This window comes from Phodopus roborovskii, unplaced genomic scaffold, assembly GCF_943737965.1.
Source record: "Phodopus roborovskii unplaced genomic scaffold, PHOROB, whole genome shotgun sequence".
Taxonomy (NCBI): domain Eukaryota; kingdom Metazoa; phylum Chordata; class Mammalia; order Rodentia; family Cricetidae; genus Phodopus; species Phodopus roborovskii.
The window spans coordinates 26021349-26035526 of record NW_026126571.1 but is presented as its reverse complement, the minus strand read 5'-3'; the positions used below and the strand labels follow the sequence as shown (position 1 = coordinate 26035526).

The window sequence follows — 14178 nt, the reverse complement described above, 5'->3', positions numbered from 1 at the left end:
GCAGCAGGGGTTTCCAGCTTGTGCAAGGAGCCAGGGTTCCAGCAGAGCACTCAGTGCAAAGAAGATAGATTCATTTACCTCAGAATAAGAGACAAAGACAGGAGACAGAGGACAAGAGAGGAGGGGAGAGTAAAGGGAGGGGGAGGGGTATTTGTCCCAGAGGGGCAAAGGACTGCCTCTGGAGAGAGAGGAGGCAGATGTGGCCCATAGGCAAATGGCAGGTTATGAAGGGAAAGGAGGAAATCCCTGTGTTAGGATGAGTTGGTTTGTTTTGATGGGTTGAGCCAAAGGGGGCTTTTGATTGCTGGACTTCAGTACGCTGATAGTTGGACCTTGGTGGTCAGCCTCAGGAAGTGGCCAAAATAAGGGAATAGAACTTGGTGGTTAGCTTTAGGAATGCAATCTAATGGTTTAGCAAGGAAGATGGAATGGGGAAGGGCAAGACTTGCCAGAGCCATGTGTGCCATGCTGAGGTCTGCTAGCATTCTTCAAACCCCTTGTCCCTACCTCACATTCTGTCAGTCATGTACACTACCCGACTGCATTCTGGCCTCTTAACTGTAGTCTTCACTCCTTCCCAGTACTTTACTTCATAGTCCCCCAGGGGAGTAAGACTGTTTGTTCAAGACAGTCCTTGGAGAAAACAGTTTTGTTTGGTTTAGTTTGGTTTTTTGAGACATAACCTCACTATGTAGTCTTGATTGGGTTGGAACTCGCTATGTAGACCAGGTTGATCTCGAACTCATATTCACCTGTCTCTGTCTCCAGAGTGCTAGAAATAAAAACATGAATACTTTTGTTTTTGAGGCTGGGTCTGGTTGCATGGCCTATGCAGCCCTCAAGTTTCCAGTCTTCCTGTCTCTGTCTCCCTGTGGTGAGATTCCAGGCGTGTATCAGACCAGGAGAAATGATAGTTTTAATGGCATGCTTCGGGCAGGAGCAGGTAAAGGGGGGTTGGGTTATTTTAAGTCACAGGGTTTGGTTTACTTCTGTCTGAAGCCCTCCAGGTCTCCCCAACGTGCCTTGCTAAGAACAGCAGGGCCATGAGTTTGTGTAGTCCTTCTTCCAATCTTAAAACTCAAGAGGAAGAAGAATGGGATAAAGTCGCCATATGCCTGTAATTCAGCAAGATGGAACAGATACAGACTGTGAGTTATTTTTATGTAAACTGAAAACAAGCTCATCAGTGGATTAAAATCAGAATATTTGTATACTTTGGCAAAAGTACTCTAAGCCCCTAAATCTGTGTTGGTTTGAAATTCTTAAAACTATCCTATGTAGATTGCCTTGTATACATATGCTCATTTTCTGATAAATTATTATCTTTATATTAATTTTATGTCAGAAATAATAGTGGACTAATTTAAATTTGTTCTGTTTAAAGGGAAATTTAAATGAGTTATTTAAATGATTTTTTTTCCTTTTGGTTTTTCAAAACAGGGTTTCTTTGTGTAGCCCTGGCTGTCTTGGAATTCACTCTGTAGACCAGGCTAGCCTTGAACTCACAGAAATCTATGTGCCTCTGCCTCTCAAGTGCTGGGATTAAAGGCTTTTGCCACCACCACCTAGTTTAAATTTCATTTTTGATTGAATTAAAACTCCACTGTTTTTTGCAGGTGTGTACATTGAGTGAAGTAATTCCTTAAATTAATGATAGTGGTTGATGTTGGTGAACTGAGAAATGCCTAGAGAACTAGGAAAGAACTCCCTTGGAAATGTCTGTGAGGGACATTTTTCCAGAGACAAGTTTCCAGAGAGGATCAACCAAGAGGGGAAGCTCAGAACCTTCCTATAAGTTGGGGGACCCAGACTGAACAAAAAGGAGATGAAGAAGTCTATTTGTGAAGCCAGTCTCTCCCTGCCCCCACTGCCCTCTTTCCCCTGACGCATCTGTCTGTACCACCGTATGGTGAACTCTTCTAGTCCTCCACACCTTCCCATCCGTGTGAAACCATGAGCCAGAATACATCTTCTTTCCTCCTTTAGTCATCTCTCTGTCACAGTCTGACTTACAAAGGACGTTCGCCCCAGAGAAGTACTGTCACAGTGTGACTGCACCTGACTAGGGTTTGGAAGCCCTTGAAACCGATTTGTGAGAGGGATTTGGAAAAGTCCAGAAAAGCAGGCTAGAGAAGCCACGGAGAATGCTGTACACTCTCTTCCATGGTTTATTATGGTGGGCAGTAATGTCTATGCTCATGAGGCTTCAAATAGAAATGAAGACTCAATTAGGGATCAGACTTACAGGCCAGTTATTCTGGCAAAGAATTTGTCTACATTTTGTTTGTGTCTTGAGGTGGTCGGGAGTCTTGAGTTTAAAGGTGGTGGAATAAGAAGCATTTAAGGTGGCCTGTCATTGAGTGTGGCCTGGTGTTCAGGCTGTGTATGGATTGTGCTGATTGCTTTTTAGCCAAATAGATGTTGCGAACTTTGAGCACAATGAAAGGTGTGAAAAACTAAAAAGACTTTTCCAAGACAGAAAGGAAGGGAAGCCCGGGGCCAAGGAAAGTGTGGCTGCTTTCCCTGTCATGTAATTAAAACAATGCCAGGACAGTAGGGTAGAGGCCCAGAAGACTCCCTCAGTCAGCTGGACCCCACACATCACATCACAGGCTCAAGGTATGAAGGGTGTCTGTTGTTGTTGGACTTGTTTCTGTGAAGCGGATGGAGTCAAGGTTTCACTATGTAGTTCAGGCTGGCCCAGAAAATTCATAGCAATTCTCCTGCATCAGCATGCCACTGAGTGACGAGACTGGAGGTGTGTGCCAACATGTCTGGCTCAAGGGTAGAGAAGTCTTGACTCAGTGGGAAGACTACATTGAGGAAAGAGCTCTGGGGAACCCTGATTGCGCTTGTACCCCTTACGGAAGTATACCCCCCCATCCTAGTCAGCTACCCAGGCACATAGAGACCCCACAGCTACTTCCCAAAGGGCCCAGCTGCTGATGGCAGTACTTGGTATCCACATACTGCTAGTTTTGTAGTCATGGAGGCTTCTATCAGATTGAAAAGGAAGCCCTTAGAGGTGTGTGTGGCAGGGTTGGGAGCCCTTGAGTGAAGCGATGTTAACCTTAGAGGCCCGGAAAGTAGGATATTTGCCAAGATCAAATGTGAGGCTAGCTGGGAGCTGCCCACCCCGCCCTCTGCACTCACATCACACCACTGTGCCCAGTGTCAGACACAGGGGATTGAACACCCCTCCCGCGCCCAGTGCCAGGCTTGCTTTGGCCGCCTCACCTATCTAAGACCCACGACTCTGCTTTAGAATGGGGATGCTTACTCCGTGCCATGGTGTGCTAGAAGTATGTAATCTGGTGTCAAGGCCAAGCATTTGCCTTAAGTCTCAGAGAGGACACTTTGAACTTGGACTTTCAAACGGTGTTGGAGCTGTTAAGGCTACGGAGCCAGGATGTAATGTTACAGTTTAAAGAGACGGTTTGTGCACCGGGTTGACACAGGTCGATATGATGATGAACCTTGACGGTCACTTGATTGAACTGGAAAGGGCCCTGGAGGTCAGAACAGCACAACTTTGGGTACTTCTGTGAGTTCCAACAGGGAATAAATTAGTGTGAGGGATTCACCCTGAAGGTGAACAAAACCATCTCCTGGGCAAGGGCCCAGGTGGAGTGAGATGGAGAAAACCCAGCAGCTCAGGCCTCTGCTTCCTGGCCACGGTGATGTGGGCTGCTTGGCTCCGCCATACTCTCCCCAACATATGGACTAAGACCTCTGAAGACACAACTTACCATCACTCAAACATATTGCCTCTTTCAGGTATTTTGTTACAACAATAAGTTTACACAGCAGCCAAGACCATTCTTAGAGACGGCAGAGAGATGGACTAATGAAGATGTTTTCATTCCAGCAGGATCCGGTTTTGTTAAAATTTAGTTCTGTTTCAGGTACTTACATATAAATGCTCTCCCCCTCCCCCAAAGTATTTCCAGATGGATGAGCAAAAGTTAGAGCACACAGTCTTGGGGAGGGACCGACGTATACCGAAACCTTGGCCAGATTTCAGATTTCACACCAGGATTCCAGACCAGTGCATGCTAAAAGCCTTCCTTCCCTACAGCTTAGCAATCTGTGTGATTCTTACACCCTACATGGCTTTCAGCCTCTCCTAGTTTCCCCTTACATAAACCCCTGGGAGTGAGGCAAGCAGCCTTGAGGTCTTAGAAGCATTGTTTCCGACAGAAATGCCTCCTATTTCAGCTGCTGAAAAGCACTCATGACTGCCTGGCTATTTGTTATAACTTCATTTCCCCCCTTCAGAGCTCTCACAGACCATGCTGTTTTTCTAGCCCACAACATACAAAACTTGGTATCGGTCACAGACGGCACTAAACACCAGCAAGGTGAGGAAGCCATTTTTATTACCATTGCCTTCTGTTGTGAACACTGTGAGATGAGACCCAGTTAGCTGAGCCCTGGGGTTTATATTAATGCAAAATGAAAAGATTCCAAGTTCTTCAAGTTTGGCATTCTCAGAGCTGTCATCTTGCCTTTCTATATTTTAGAAACAGACTTCTGGACGCTATGATCATATTTAAATCGGCTTTGCAGATTCCAGCAGGAGATTGTGTCCGAATCGATGCTGACTCGACTCTGCCGACTTCCCTTGTTTCCTCCTAGCCAAAAGATAAGTCATTTTTTTTTATAATCATAACTTTACTTGTAAATCTGTTTAAGCATTCAACACACAGCTAGCTAGGTTCCTTGGGAATCATGGTACAAAAGGGAAAAGGACAGACTGGGCAACACCAGGCAGAGTTCAAGTGAGACTCTAATAAGACAAAGCAATGGAGCAAAGCGCGCTCTAATGGGTGGGCTGCAGTCCTGGCTACTCTAGAGGCTTTAGTTATTTCTCAGCTAACCTTGGGTTAATTCATTCAAAATGCTCATCACAGAGCTGTGGAAGTCAGCACGGTACCCCTGGGGGCGGGGGGGGGGGTTGAAGCCTTTTCCTGCGGCATCAGGCAGCAAGGACTGGCCTACAAAGCTGTTTAGCACCTACAAAGCTCAGGGAGAGAAGAGGACTTTGAATCAAGTTTCCTTAGAGCCTCCCACCTTGTCCAGGTTTCTGTGCCTTGGAGTTGGCTTCTACACAATTCTCTTTTATCTTTTCTGTCTGTTTTTTAAATTTTTCAGTTCTACTCCTTGTTGGCTCTGAACTCTGGGCAAGCAAGAGTCTCACTTCTCTAAGCCACCATACAACCAATACTTATCAAGCTTGTATCTGTCAAGCACTTTGCATAGACATAGTGGATGGCACCAAGTCATAAATGGAAGGCAGGGCCAAGGGAAGAGAGTGGAGGAGGGAGCAGTTTGGTGGTAGGAAAGGCAGAGCTCTCGGAGAGGAGGTTCAGTCAGAGAACGAACGAAGAAAGAGGGCTGTGTCTGAGGAAGGAATGGCAGCTGCAGTCTTCAGGGTGACAGCAAGCCTGGCTTGTCCCAGGAAATGAAGAGACAGCGTGGGCAGAGCAGATACGGGACCATGTTCTATTGGTCCGTGTGGGTCTTCAGAGTACACTGAAGGACTGGGAAGAACGGAAGAGTTTTAAATCGATTCATTTATATTCAGTGTGTGCGGCCTATGAGCCAGTGTCTGAGGAGGGCAAAAGAAGGTACAGGATCCCAGGGAGCTGGAGTTACAGGTGGTTGTGAACCACCCAACATGGGTGCAGGGAAATTAACTCAGCTCTTCTGGAAGAGCCACAAGTGCTAGTAAACACTGAGCCACTCCAGCTCCACACAACAGGAGCGTTTTAGCAGAGGAATTGCACAGAGCTTTTGTGAAGCTGGGTACAGTGACAGAGCGGCATTTTCCCCCTCCAGGTCGTTCTTTGGAGGTGACCCTTCTGCCCTGCTGTAAATGGTTCCTCATCTTTGCCATTCCTATTGCTCAGGGTGATGCAGCCGAAGGAAAGCCTCGTTAAGGGGAAACTGGTCAAGAAGATGAAATCTCTGACCTTGACCTTGGTGGAGATCTAAACATATAAACCCATTGCAGTCCCTACATGCCGCCATGTGGTTCTGCTGGCTCTGCCCACCTTTCTGAGTCTTGGCTCAGAAAGATGTAACTTTTTCTTTCTCGGGGCCAGAAGCTAAGTGTGCTTTTCCTTGTACTTTGGGCTTCTTCGTCTTTCTCCAAAGGCTTCTTCTACTTCATGAGGGAACTGGTCTGCCACGTGGCTGGCTGTTTGTTTGTTTGTTGATTTTGTCCTTCTCCATTCCCTCCTGTAGCTGGGAACCCTGACTGTGTAAAGGGGAATATCTGGGACAAACGGTGCAGGATGGGGCCGTGCTGGTACGTAGTGGCTGAGGTCTGGGGGAGCTCCATGAGATAGTCCTGCACAGTGTGTACACTGAGGGCACGGCGCTCCATGGTTAAATGGATGGTTTGTAACTATCGACAGGAGGGGGAGCACGGCCAGAGGCATCTGGGAGAGTTCCGAGCTGAGTGAGAAATAGACTGAACATGACCAGCAGAGAGAGGGAGGGGGAGGGAGGCAGGGAGGGAGGGAGGGAGGGGAGAGAGAGCAAGAGAGCTCATAGCCAAAATAGCAGGGTTGTAAGAAATGAGGGGGGGCCCATGAGATGGGGAAGTTTAGGGAGGGGAGGGCCAGGATGCCAGCATGTGGTCAGGAATGCGTACCAGGTATGTGTGATTCTTTGGGAGCTGGAGGCCAGCTGCTCTTTGGTATGCTAATAGTCACCACAGATAGTCATTTGTCCCTTCTGCCAGTCATAAAGAGAAATGGCTCCTTTGGTACAGGGACTAGCTTCACAAATTCCTGAGGAATGCTGGCTTTTGTCTAATTGCTCGATTTGGGGAAATGGAATTTCCTTTGGACCTGACACACAATAAATGATTTTCCCATGTCATCCCTCTGGGAAATACACAGGTGGCAGGAAGTCCTGCATGAAGTCCAACTCTAAGGAACCTGTGAAGCCCCAGAGGAAATAGTACGGAGTCCAGACTGACCCCTAACAGTGGCAAAACTGGGGATCGGAGGTATTTCACTGTAACTATTTATTTTTGCCTTAGCTTCTTTACCCATACAGTAAGAAACTATCTCTCTCATCAGCTCCTTGGAAGGCTATGGAAATTCATTAAGATGTGTACTGTGCATGCTTTTATTATATTACAAATCTTAAGGCTAAGCAGACTACCCTTCTTCATACACAAGCTGTTAACAAGATAAAAATGCAGTCTGTGCTCCTGAGAATTTATAATTCAATCAGCAGAATTAAAGAGCTGCAAGCCTTTATTAGATGACAAAGTAGGAAATATGCTTTCAAAATTATAGGTTGTTGTCACAGACCAAACATCTTATTTAATTAAATTTGCTAATGTCATTTTTTTTCTGGAAAAGGATATTTCCCAAAGCATAATCCATTCTATAATAAAATACATTAACTCACAGATACCTAAATATTACTTGGTTTTTAGGTACCATTGTTTATGTCACTTACTTCCCTTTATTGTTTTGCTTTTGTTGAGAATACTGCTATTTCTTATATAACAAATTAGTTTCAATTGAGAAAAATTCTGATCTGCTAAAATAAAACTGAACCAATCCCTTACAACATATTATGGAAAAACATTTTTAGGTTTATTTATTCTATTTTATGGCTATGATGGTTTGGCTAGCATGCATGTATATATGTGCAACCATGTGCATGCCTGATGCCTGAGGATCCCCTGGAACTGGATTTACAGATGGTTGTGAGCTGTCATGTGGGTGCTGGGAATCAACGCTGGGCCCTCTGCAAGAACAGCAAGCGTCTAGCCTCCCAAACTTTATTTTGTTCATAGAAAATAATGGTGTCCGGGCAGATGTCTCAGGCAGGAAAGGCTTGCTATGCAAGCGTGAGGACAGTGCTCACATCCCCAGCGCTCATGTAAAAGGTGGACACGGTAGCCCGTGTCAGGGTGGGGGCAGGGGAAGGGGTAGAGGCTGAGACAGGGAGAGCCCAGGGCTTGCTTGACAGCCTGTTGAGATGGTGAGAGCAATGGAGGCTGTCCTACTTAGGGCCACTATGACTGTGAAGGAACACCATGACCAAATGCAGCTTGGGGAGGAAAGGGTGTATTTCAGTCACAGCTCCATAGTTCATCCAACAGGACAGACATCAGGACGCAGAAGCTGATGAAAAGGCCATGGAGGGAGCTGCTTAAACCCTTCTTCCCTGTTCCTCCTGGCTTGCTCAGCCTGATGGTCTTTTTTTTATTTTGGTGGGGGGAAGTGTTCAAGACAGGGTTTTCCAGTGTAGCTTTGGAGCCTGTCCTGTAACTAGCTCTGTAGACCAGGCTGGCCTCAAACTCACAGAGATCCAGCTGCCTCTGCCTCCCAAGTGCTGGGATTAAAGGCGCACACCACCGCCTGGCTTTCAAGTAACCTTTCTAGCATATGGTTCTGGTTATTTATAGGGGGAAAGTAATTACTGATTTCTCAAATCATCTACAAAATTAAGTTGAATCTTATGTAACAATTGTAAAACCTTAAACTATAAAACTCTTACAAGAAATTACCAGCTTTCTAGATAAGAACACAAGCACTATGGAAAGTCAATGGGAAGAATATGATGTTGGATTTTAGTAGCCGAAGGACAGTGATCATGCAAGGACTGGAAGTCATTCAGTGCAACGGCCATGAGGCACAGATCCGAACCACAGCGAGATCCCTCTCCCAATATTCTGCTCAGCAAGAGCAGACAAGTCAGAGCTGGCAAGTTAGCAAGCAGGTGGGAGTGGGGTGGGGTGGGGTGGGGGGGGATGGCCATGGAGACACTGAGGCCAGCACAGAGTGGCATGGATGCTGGAGAGCAGCCTACAACTCGCCAGAAGGAAAAGCATAGTTACCACAGAGCCAAACAGCTCACTCCCAGGCACAAGCTGAGGACAAATGAAATGAATGTCCAACACTGCCACACCCATCCCAACAAGGCCACACCCCTAATGGTGCCACTCTCTATGAACCTATGGGGGCCATTTTCAGTCAGACCAGCACATTCCACTCCTGGATCCCGCAGGCTTGTAGCCATATGATAATGCATTTAGTACAGCTTCAAAAGTCCATAGCCTGTCAAAGTCTCAATGTTTAAAGTCCAAATTCTCTTTGGAGACTCATGCAGTCTCCTAACAGTAATCACCTGTAAAAGTAAAATAAAAAAGCAGATCACATACTTCCAACCTCCAGTGGCACAGGATATATATTACCTTTCCAAAATGGAGGGAAGGGAGCGTAGTGAGGAATACTGGACCAAAGCAAGACCAAAAACTCCAAACTCTGCACCTTCATGTTTGATGTCAAATGCTCTTCAGATCTCCAACTCCTTTCGGCTTTGTTGGCTGCAGCACACTTCCTTCTCTGGAGCTGGGGTCTCCAAGGAAATCAGGCTTCGCCTTCACAGCTTCACACAATGGCCTCTGGGCCTCCGTGCAGGGACACCCCTGACCCATGCTTGGCCTCGTGGTATTCCCTAGTCACAGAGGGAGATTCTACAACTCGTATCTTGTCTCCTTAGCTCTGAAGCCAGAACCATGTGGTTGAAGCTGTCAAGTCTTGCTGCTTGCTGGGGCTGAGCATGGCCCCCTTGTTCAATTCCATTTTCACCAGCTCCCTGCTTTTGATGGTTTCCTTCACTGCCTAATCTCGACTGTCCTGGAACTTGCGCTGTAGACAAGCCTGGCCCCAAACTCAGAGATCTACCAGACTTTCCAGAGTGGTGGGATTAAGGATGTGAGGCACAATACCTGGCCTGAAACTTTTCTTTAACTCCTTTTCACAGATTGGAAGTTTAGTTGGGCGAGGCCTTGCCCTGAGGTCACTTCTCCCCTTATTCCATTTAGTAGCAGGTTTTTCTTTAAAGTTTTTTTTTAAATCTCCTTGAGCACTAGACTTTAGTGCTCCTTTTCTTTTTTGTTTTGTTTTGTTTTTTCTTTTCTTTTTTTTTTTTTTTTTTTTTTTTTTTTTTTTTTGAGCCAAGGTTTCTCTGTATTGCTTTGCTTTGGAGCCTGTCTTGGAACTAGCTCTGTATCTGTAGACCAGGCTGACCTCTAACTCACAGAGATCTGCCTGCCTCTGCTTCCCTAGCTGGCCTGGAATTCTTTTTTATTTTTTAAATTTTTTATTCATTTTACACACCAACCACAGCCCCTCCCCCTCTCTCTCCCTCCCTTCCCCCCCTCCCCTGCAGCTTCCCCCACAATTCACCCCCATTCACTGCTCAGAAAAGGTAAGGCTTCCCATGGGGAGTCAACAAAGCCTGGCACACTCAGTTGAGGCAGGACCAAGCCCCTAACAAAGTATCCCACCATAGGGAATGGGCTCCAAAAAGCCAGCTCACACACTAGGGATAGATCCTGGTTCCACCGCCAGGGGTCCCACAAACAAAACAGGCTGCACACTGTTGCCCACATGCAGAACGCCTAGTTTGTTCCCATGCATGACCTGAAATTCTTTATTTAAACTAGAGTAGCCTCAAAATCAAAGAGATCTGCTTGCCTCTGTCTTCCCAGCATTGGGATTAAAGACATATGTCATCATGCCCAATCATGTGTTTTATATAATTCTTTTTCTTTCTTTCCCCAGATACAGACATTTGTGTCATCAAGCATTTTGGATTTTTCATCAAAGATATCAAATGTTTATGTCTACTTAATACAAATATTAACTTATAGAGGTATTGTTTGTTTTTAATGGTACTGGGCATTAAAGCTTTGCAATGCATTCAAGCAGTCTACCACTGTCTACATTTCACTGAGGCTTTCTCTCTTTCTCTTTTAAATTTACTGGTTTATTTTATGCGAATGAGTATTTCATCTGCATTCATGGATGTGCATCACTTGCATAATCCAGTGCCCACAGAGATCAGAAGAGGGCATTGGATCCCCAGGAACTAAAGTTACAGATGGTTGTGAGATACCATATGGGTGTTGGGAATCCAATCCAGGTCCTCTGTAAAAGCACTAAGTACACTTACCCTCTGAGCCATTTCTTCAACTCTTGGGGCTTTTGCTGTTTTGTTTTGTTTCTTTTTTCTTGGTTTTGTAGTGTGTGTGGTGTGTGTACATGTGTATGTTGTGTGTGTGTCCCTGAGCAGTGCTTGTCCTACAACCCATGATTAGAGTCAGAGGACAATTTTGTGAGGCCTGTTCTACCCTTTCACCTTCACTTGGGTTCTGAGAATTTCTTTTCTTCTCTTTCTTTTTTTTTGGGGGGGGGTTGAGATAGGATTTTTCTCTGTAGCTCTGGATGATGTCCTAGAACTTACTCTGTAGACCAGGCTGGCCTCTGCCTCACAAGTGCTGGGATTAAAGGCGTGCGCCACCACTGCTAGGTGGGTTCTGAGAATTTAATTTATGTTACTGAATTAGCATGACAAGGGCCTTTACCACTAATCCATACCAACAACTTGAAGATTTCTTAGATTAGTAATTTCATAATTCATCTAGTGTAGTGGTCCATAGCTGTAACATCAACACTCAGGAGAACTATGAATAACAGCCCAGCCCAGCCTACATATCAGGTTTCAAAAAAGAAAAGAAAAGAAAATGAATAATTAATTTAATTTTACATTTTAACAGGAGGTATTTATTTACAGAAAAATACAAAACTCTAACAGGAGAGAAAATGAACTCATGGAGACAAATGTCCTTTTTCTTCTATAGAAGACTATGTAACATGTATTATATTCCTTCAGTTCATTAAATACATGTTGCAGTCTCTAGCCCACTTCTTGACAAAGTTCATATTGCCCTTTATCAACAAGATTAGGTAAAACTCTTGTCCAGTGCTGTTGTTAGTGATGGTGGTGACAGTGATGATAGTGATAATAATGGTGAGGGTGATGATGGTGATGATGGTGACGATGGTGGTGGTGATGGTGATGGTTGATGGTGATGATGGTGGTGATGGTGGTGATGATGATAATGGTGGTGATGGTGATGGTGATGATGGTGGTGATGGTGATGATGGTGATGGTGGTGATGGTGGTGATGGTGATGATGGTGACGATGGTGGTGATGGTGGAGATGGTCATGATGATGAGTAATATCAGTAATCAAGTACTGTCAGCATCTTAACTGACAGTGGCCTTGATACTCACAGCCCCACATCATTTAACATCTCATTTCCATTGGCTCCTTTTCTGAGCAGAGGACCATTAACAAGCCCACATATGTACCTAAGAGGTAAAAACAGGGTATGTTCAAGAGGAAGAAGGTTGGAGTATGTGCTAATGTATCAAAGTCTGATGAATTAAGCCAGGCATGTAATTTTAACCCACAGTCTTGATACTTGGGAGACTGAGGCAGGAAGATCGTTGAAGCTCCAGGTCTGTCTGGACTACCCTATAAAATCCTGCCTTGCCCCAAAAAGAAGGATTAGCTCTCAAAGGAACTTTAAACAGATAACATTAAACACTAGAAACTATTATTAAAATTAGGGAAAACAGAGTGGTATGTATTTATTTCAGCTGTGGAACAATGATACATTATAAAAAAAAAAGGTCATTTTTCAGAATGCATAACACAGTAAAACTTTGTACTAGTATGAAATATCCAAAGAAAAGTAATCAAAGAAGTAGAAATACATAATGCATTAGTGATAAGGAAACATATATATATGTATGTATATATCATATATACCATGACTCCTGGCTCCACAGTTTTCTTGAAACCCCTACTTCATTGTTTCTTCATTTTAAGAAAGTTCTTCCTTGGCTAGATTTTCTGGCCTGGCACTGGTGTGACACACCCAGACTTTTATTCCAGCACACAGTACACCTAGGTTGAGTCTCCTTGCTCTTCCTGCTTCTTCAAATCCACCCCCCTCCACAAACACACACACACACACACACACACACACACACACACACACACACACACACGTCTTATGATTTTGGTTAAGGGAAACAGCGCCGTGAGGGAACCTCGAGACCAACTTGTGTTGAGGGGAACAATTATGAAAACTTCATTGCCCGAGTCTATCTGTTAATTCCTTGAACTATGTCTTCTCTCAGTGGCATTACTCCCCTTCTCATTTGTCAACCCATCAGTGTTTCTGTCTGCCCCCCACCACCTCCCTATCCTCTCCCCAACCTCTGCTACACCACACTCCTGTTAGTTTCAACCTTTGGACATGGGTGTGTAGTTAATCACTCCCGAAGCTCCTGAAAGGGAGCCAGCCCTAAGACATAGACTGTGTGGTAATGGTGGGGCCTATGAACATGCAGTGTCAGCTTACTTACCCTCTAGACATGCCAGGGGCTACAGGTCAGCTATGTGGACAGTCAACCATAGCTACGCAACTCAAGTGTCTTCAATAAAACCTGTGTGTGCAATTGGGTGAGCTACTTGACGATTCTCCATCTTGTCTTACACCATTACCAGGAGAGGTCAGCAGTGTGCTGAGTCCACTGGAAGAGGAGAGGAGGCTTTCACACAGAGATTCCTGAATTCTCCATCCTGCATGCTTTCCACTGGCTGTTTTTTAGTGTATCCTTGTGCTGGAATAAACCATAACTGTGAGTGTGAACCTCTTCCTGTGAGCACCTCGTGTCCTAGCCAGTTGTGGAACTGAAGTTGGTCTTGAAGCTCTCTCACTGTGCACTGAGACCCTCTAACATCAAGGTCTTTCACGCCCCCAGACCTTCACTCCTATAGATCCTCCACCTGAATCTCCACGACCCTCCTGCCTCACAATATAGTGAGCTGGTGTCTCAAAACAGAAAGAAAAAGCAGAAACCAACAACAAGAAGACACCTAGTTAATGTTGCTTTCTTTCATCTAAAAAAAGTAAGCTTTCTTTTTGTATGAGAGATTTGAATAGACAGGTACTCAAAATTAATTACCAAAGAGTCACATTTGTAACTGCAAGGTTAGGAATGTTAACATATGATGTGAAAAGTGTTACCCTTAAAAGGAGTTAAATTTCTGTACTTAAATTCATATGCAGATTTCTTGTAGCAATGCAATTAACTTTAGCAAGGAAATATATCATTACAGTTTCCTATTTCTTCTCGGCCAATTAATTTTAGTTAACTTTTAGTTGTGAGTTACTCTAAGAAAATACTTCAGGAATAGGCTCTTTTTCTTTTTTTCTTTTGAGACAGTTTCACACTGTAGCCTAGGCTGGCCTGGAACTCACTACATAGCACAGGCTG

At 44.8% G+C, this 14178-nt stretch overlaps 1 protein-coding gene and 1 long non-coding RNA gene across 2 annotated transcripts in view; one reads left to right on the top strand and one right to left on the bottom strand.

The window, feature by feature from the left end:
* Window positions 1-4425: 4425 nt before the first annotated feature.
* Window positions 4426-14178, bottom strand: part of Hycc1 (hyccin PI4KA lipid kinase complex subunit 1) — a 93535-nt gene continuing 83782 nt past the window's right edge. Inside the window, exon 11 of the mRNA XM_051202890.1 lies at window positions 4426-4634. Coding sequence (XP_051058847.1) covers window positions 4513-4634 — 122 coding nt within the window. The 3' untranslated portion in view covers window positions 4426-4512. The remainder of the gene's footprint in view (window positions 4635-14178) is intronic.
* LOC127235560 (uncharacterized) lies at window positions 5035-8735 on the top strand. The gene is made up of 3 exons (XR_007835724.1): window positions 5035-6313; window positions 6912-7021; window positions 8546-8735. It is a non-coding gene; the product is annotated as an uncharacterized LOC127235560 (long non-coding RNA).